The sequence below is a fragment of the Helianthus annuus genome, chromosome 5 (assembly GCF_002127325.2).
Source record: "Helianthus annuus cultivar XRQ/B chromosome 5, HanXRQr2.0-SUNRISE, whole genome shotgun sequence".
Taxonomy (NCBI): domain Eukaryota; kingdom Viridiplantae; phylum Streptophyta; class Magnoliopsida; order Asterales; family Asteraceae; genus Helianthus; species Helianthus annuus.
The window spans coordinates 81,402,797-81,409,743 of record NC_035437.2 but is presented as its reverse complement, the minus strand read 5'-3'; the positions used below and the strand labels follow the sequence as shown (position 1 = coordinate 81,409,743).

The following is a 6,947-nucleotide window of genomic DNA, read 5'->3' as shown; positions in this document are numbered from 1 at the left end:
AAGTATTACCCTCAATATCAATGAACCGTTTAGCTAAATCTTCAAACGAACCTGATTGTTTGCCACGGTCTTGCGGAAAAGCCCCATCTGATTTCTTTTCTTCCATACGGTACCGGCCACAGACGTAACTTGAACAAACCCTAAGCTGAACAGAAACAATAATTGTCGAACAGCCTTAAGCGAAGAACCCTAATCTGAACAAGAAAAATCCGTGTGACGGCTGAACCAGAAAAACCCTAGCAGCCGCCGATACACAACTTTCAAGGGCACAGGAATCTGCGTCGAACCTATGCAGCAACCGTAATACAAAGTTGAATCCGAACCTATGCAGCAACCGTAATACAAGAAACCCTAATCCGAACCAAGTATGAATCCGAAACAAAGTTGAACGTATAACAGCCACCGCAATGAAAAACTTACAGAATAACCCTAGAACCGGCCACCCACTCTGTCTTCAACTGATTAGGAAGAACGATCTAGACGAGAGAATGATTGAATCGGCTAGGGTTTTCAATGTCGCCAAAATCGCCCTCTCTCCCACTCAATGTCCATTCACGGTTTTCAATCTTAAAATACAATATTTCATCGGCATTTGCAAAAGTATGAAATACAATATTTCATCGGCTTGGTGTTTGTTTGATGGTCGGGGTGACACAGGTGTCACAGTAAATACCCATTCGGATTTCCCCCGGAAATAATAGTTCAAAAGTATTTTTCCCAAAGTTGGCAGTTGTCCATGTCCCACCGTGGGACGCATGCTTTTAGTGTGTGAATTCACCTTGGGTTGCTCGGCAGATTAGGTTACTTGTCAAACACGCTGGTCACCACGTCCTAACATGGTTACCAGTATAGGTCAGGTTTGGGTACAGAGAATGTCACGTATATTTTACACATAATCTAACACATAGCATGCATACAGTTACATGTAGAGTTATTGGGCCTGTTCTACTATTGGATCAGTCAACATTATCAACTAACACATAGTTCAGTTAAACAGGCAGCCCAAACAAATCACATTATTTTTTTTGGGTAAAGGGTTACCCCGGTGAATTTTATATAAAGAATAAAGAATTACACGAGTGGGCCAGAGAGGCACACTAGGGCTAGCCTTGGCATACCAAGACTAGCAAAACCAAAAAAACACCAACAAGCAATCACGACCAAACAAAACAAAAACAACCACATCAAAACACGACCAGAAGCCGAAACAAAGGCAACAACAAGACACACAAAGACTACAAATCCACTCTAGCCTGGATCAATGCTCATAGTCTTGACTTGGAACTTCCACCGCTCTAGCAATAACGGACTCTTGGATCCTCTCCCTGGCTTGAACGTCATCAACTTCATGCGGACCGTATGGAGAATAATATTTGCAATCAAGGTAGCCTCCCGCTGCTTTGTAGAAAATAATCTATTGTTCCTCTCTTGCCATATAAAATAAGTTGAAGCCGCAACAACCATTTTACCAACTAAAAATTCTGACGACTTACCCGAAGGATTTTGATAAAACCAATTCATAATAGAATCCCAATTGGCATCGACTGTTTCCATGTACGCCAAATCTTTAACCATATTCCACACTTGCAACCCATACGAGCATTGGAAAAATAAGTGATCACGAGAGTCTTTACCGTTCCAGCAAAGTGGACAACACATGAGGTTTAAATTAGTTGCACTACCTGCGTCCCATATCCCCATCCGATCTTGAGTTTTGAGCTTATTTTTTATAACAAGCCACATGTGAAACGAATGCCTCGGGATACACTGAGAGAACCACACCAGCTCAGCCCAATGAACCTCTTCCCCACGCGAACGAACGTTATCCCAAGCTTCATATGTACTGAACTCCCTATGCTTAGCATATCTATCCTTCCATAACAACCTATCCGGAACATTTTGGTTCAGAATAGGCGGCACAAGGCTCATCAAACCCGGATATAACTGAAGCCACGAGCTAGGCCATATCCACTCGCTACGGTGACTGACAAGATCCGCAACTTTAGAGCTCATATTAAACCCCGCCCCGTGTATGCGTCTTGGCGTAATGAAGACTCCCAAAGGACTATGATTACACCAGTTATCATGCCATGCATTCGTGCTCCGGCCATTACCAATCTCATACCAAGTAAACTGACGAATAGAAGCACGAAGCTTAAGAATTTTCCGCCACCCCCAAGTCATGCTGCCCCGAAACGGTATATCCCAAAAATTTCTACCCTTAATCCTGTAAGAATGTACCCATTTAACCCACAGCGACTCCCTTTTAAGCAAAATACTCCACACATGATTAGCGAGAAGAGCTTTATTCATATCCTGGATCCTTCGAATACCCAATCCCCCTTCCGTCTTAGGAAGACAAACATTTTTCCATGCCACTTTAGGATGGCTAACTTTATTCAGCCCCCCGCTCCAAAGAAAATTCCGCATACGCTTTTCAATATCACCAATAATACGCGCCGGAAGCATAAACACAGATGCCCAATAAATGTGCATAGCCGATATGACTGATTTAATCAGTTGGAGTCTACCCGCAAAAGAAAGAGTTTTATTCATCCAATGATCGATTTTTTTATCTACCCGGTCCACAAGAATCTTGCAATCCTTATACATAAGCTTAGTAGATATAAGCGGCACTCCCAAATACTTCACAGGGAGCTCTCCCTCTTGAAACGGCAAAAGCGACCGAATTTCCTGCTTGACCACATGAGAGACATTGCAAAAGAATGTAGTGCTTTTAGCTAGATTCGGAGTTAATCCCGACATTCTAGTAAACAATTCCAATGTATCTCGCATCACTTTAACAGAGACCATGTCCGGGTTAATAAACAGGAATAGATCATCGGCAAAGGACACGTTGATAATCTTCTGCTGCTTGCACTTATCATGATATCTGAACGCAGGGTGTTGATCAGCAGCTTTTTGTAACAGCAACGAAAGAACTTCCATAACTAACGTGAACAAATAAGGGGATATAGGATCACCCTGCCTAAGGCCTCTTTTACCTTTGAAGTAACCACAAAGATTCCCATTAACACTCAAGGAAAACGAAACAGTGGACACACATGTCATTATCCAATCAACCATTCTACTAGGGAAACCAAACTTGATTAGAATAGACTTTAGAAAAGACCAGCTAACCGTATCGTAGGCTTTCTGAATGTCAATCTTGAAGGCACACCTTGGTTTTCCCTTATGAAGATGGTAATTATGCATTAACTCCTGAGTGAGCAGGATATTATCAGAAATCCTCCTACCCGGAATGAAAGCCGATTGATTTATATTCACCAAACCACCCAAACTCCCTTTTATTCGATCCGCCAAAATTTTGCTTATACATTTAAGAATAACATTGCAGCAAGAGATGGGTCTGTAGTCGAGCACCGACGAAGGAGTAGGAACTTTAGGGACAAGAGCAATTATAGTATGATTAACCTGTTGAAGCAATTTACCATTATCAAAAAACTGCATAATCGCATCCGAGACCTCTTCACCCACTATATCCCAAGTTTTCTTGAAAAAAACTGACGTAAAACCATCTGGCCCTGGAGCTTTATTATCTCCAATACTAAACATTGCAGCCTTTATTTCTTCACGAGTCACAGGCCGAATCATGTGATTAGCATCAACCGGATTTACGGTATTTGAAAACAACTCCTCTATATTCATGTCCTCCACCGCAGATTCTATACCCAAAAACTTCATGTAGTGATCAACTATAGCACATTCCACATCTGGGCCTTCAAAATGATTACCATCAGCATCGTTAATAGAATGAATTTTGCTCCTTGCGTTTCTACTCTTAACGAAATTGTGAAAATAAGTCGTGTTGCCGTCACCCGCACTAAGCCAATCAAGCTTGGCTTTCTGTTTCACAAACAATTCCTCATCATATGCAGCGCTATGGAGCTCTTTGATAATATGTGATTCTTTGGCCCGTAGATCAGCATCAAACGGGTTCTGGTCAATCAGCTTATGAACATCATCCAAACGAGCTCTAAGATCATTAACCTTAACATGCAAGTTACCTTGCTTGTGAAGAAGGCTCCGTAACGGGTGTTTGAGGTTTCGAAGCTTCTTCACCACTGAGAGCATCAGAATACCTACAATGTTTTTGCTCCATTCAGCCTTAACACACTCCTTAAAACCATCTTTAGCAGCAATGAAGTTCGCAAACTTGAAAGGTTTTGGCTTCATTCGGATCTCTCTAGCCGTTTTCAGAATACATGGAGTATGGTCCGACAACCGGTACGGATGATAAACCACATGGGCATTCGGAAAATCGTCCAAAAAAGCAACGTTACCCATCACCCGGTCAATCTTTTTTAAGATATCTACACCGTCTTTAGGTTTTTGATTCCACGTAAAATGAAGACCATGGCCTGGAATATCCATTAACTCATTCTTTTGAACACATTCAAAAAACTCCCTCATACCTATTGTTGGAGTAGACGTACCGTGCAGGCAGTCATCCATATAAAGGGCCGAGTTGAAATCCCCCATAACTATCCACGAATGGCTCCCAGCTACCAAACTATGCTTGCATAAATCTTGCCATAGAACCCGTCGTTCTTGGTAGGTATTCTTAGCATAGACAAAAGAGACAAACAAAATTTTGGAATCAATCTTTGACTTAAGTTGAACATGCATCACCTGGTCTGTTTGAGCTAGCACCATAAGCTGAACGTGGTCATCATTCCATCCCACAATAATTCTGGTTCCTTTGTTGCAAACCCCTCCATTAGATGTCCACTCCCACTTTTTGAACACTCTACCACACACCTTTGACAGATTTGAGACCTCAACATGAGACTCTAATATAGCACATACATTCAAGTGATTTTCTTTAACTAATTGCTGAACCTCCCTTTGTTTCAGGGGCCGGTTCAAGCCCCTTATATTCCATGCAGCTATACTATCCATGTAAACCCATGTCACCGGGAGTGCTTGCCCCCTCAGAATTATCTTTCTTTTTATTCAAACTCATAAATGACGAAACTTCTGTATGGAAAGGATCACGAAATCCCTCCTCCTCAGCATCATACGGGTTTTGAGGCATTGAACTCTTCTCAACTTGACTACTTCCTGAACTTTGAGGCTTCTCATAAATCGGATCACCATAATTCAGCTCATTCAAAGTTCCTGATTTCAACGATTCATCGGCTAGACTTTCAAATTTATTCTGAGTATCCACATGAAAAGACGCTTTTTTTGCTTCCGGTTGTTCCTTTGTACCTGAAGTGCTAGCCCCATTTGAGTTAGACTTAGGTTTGTAAACAAATCTCGGCTTCTGTTTTTTCTGCGGGAAGCCATGCTTAGCTATCTTCCTTCTATCCATAATATACCCCTCATCATCGATAATAACCTGTTTAGCTTTATCCTTAGGATTACTCGGGCAAGACGAATTATTATGGCCAAATATCCGACAAGTATCACAGCGATGTGGTTTCCACTCATACTCAATCCTGATGCTTTCCTTTACAAAACCCTCTTCATCCATCTTTGGAATAGCTACAACTACTTGACTCTTTAGCTCGTTTTCTGCATTTATCTCTACCAGGGCACGAGCATAGCTAGTCCGGCCCCAATTATCAATGCACATATCAGCTGTGTAAGCATCTAACCTCTTGGGGATACCAACTTTCGAAGCTAGAAGGCTAAGACCATCATCAGAGTAAACAGCAAGAGGAACATTATGAAACTTTACCCACACAGGCACAGACTTAATTCCATCTTTCTTTAGACTGACTGTCGGACCCCATACATTCAAGAATAATGGCATCTTACGTATCAACCATGGTCCCCCCTCTAGAACTTTATTCATACCCTCCTTGGTTGCAAACTTGAAAAAGAAAAACCCCTCAGAGTTCATCATTGCCTTAACAAACCCATACTTCACCCAAACATTCTTAACATAATAATCTACTACCGGAAACGGTAACCTATCACCCAGAAAATAACCATAAAGAACGTTCTCGAATTTCTTTTGTACCTGCCGGACAGCTTCTTTCGGGATAACCACATCAGCCTCCTCCACAGTCTCCATGGATTCAAGAAGTCTGAAGTTAACCTCACGTTTCCCTTTCATGTTATGTTTAACCCTATCTGCATATGTAGCCTGAGGAGAAAGATTCAGGTTTGATCGGTCACCTACCAAATTCACAGTCTCTAGATTAGCATCATGTTGGCCATCGGCTTGGACAGCAACTGGAACAGTGATTTTGGTGAGTTCATCTATTATGTTCACAACTTTCTGCCCTTGTTGATTATCAGACGAGACCCCCCTTCGTGGACAAAACGTTTTACCATCAATGTTTAGAGATCTCGAAGCAAAACCCTTATTAGGGTTTAACGTGGACGTCAAAATATCCGGCGGCTTTGCATGTCTTGCATCCATATCCGTCGGTTTGATCTAACTCGCTTCCATGACAAGCAAAAACTAGAACATGCACCGTGCAGACAAATCAAAAGAACAAGCAACCCAAACGAAATCAGCAAACCCTAGCAGAGAAAACGAAAAAAACAACACTAACCCTAATCCTGACGTCAAAAGATTAGCAACCACGGTAACGTCAAAACATTATGGCCCAATAACTAAAGTGAACAGCCCAGTCGAGACAAGGTGGTCTCGACTCGAGAACATGCGGTCTCGAGTCGCAACCAGGAGGTCTCGGCTTTAATGGTTGGTCTCGAGTGGTGCAGGCATGACTCGCAATCCCGGAGATCTCGAGTCCCGTCTCGAGTTGTCACGATGTGGTCTCGAGTCGAGACCTTGAGGGTCTCGAGTCGAGACCTTGAGGGTCTCGAGTCGAGACCTTGAGGGTCTCGAGTCCCTGAAGTCCGTTTTGAAGTTGCTTGGCCCAGGTCTCGAGTCGCAACCGTTGCAGTCTCGAGTTGTGGCTCCATGGTCTCGAGTCGCAACCGTTGGTCTCGAGTCGTTTACCTGC

At 42.6% G+C, this 6,947-nt stretch overlaps 1 protein-coding gene across 1 annotated transcript; it reads right to left on the bottom strand.

Annotated features, from left to right (window-relative positions):
* Positions 1–1,248: 1,248 nt before the first annotated feature.
* Positions 1,249–6,397, bottom strand: LOC110942973. The gene is made up of 2 exons (XM_022184734.1): positions 4,930–6,397; positions 1,249–4,814 (listed from the first exon to the last, which is right to left on the bottom strand). Exons 1-2 carry the CDS (start codon positions 6,395–6,397, stop codon positions 1,249–1,251), a joined length of 5,034 nt encoding a protein of 1,677 aa, XP_022040426.1.
* Positions 6,398–6,947: the final 550 nt, after the last annotated feature.

Coding starts and splice junctions, on each gene's coding strand:
- LOC110942973 (XM_022184734.1), bottom strand. CDS start 6,397: ATGGATGCAAGACATGCAAAGCCGCCGGATATTTTGACGTCCACGTTA. Junction 4,815..4,929: donor AAGCACTCCCGGTGACATGG/GTTTACATGGAT, acceptor GTGCTATATTAG/AGTCTCATGTTGAGGTCTCA.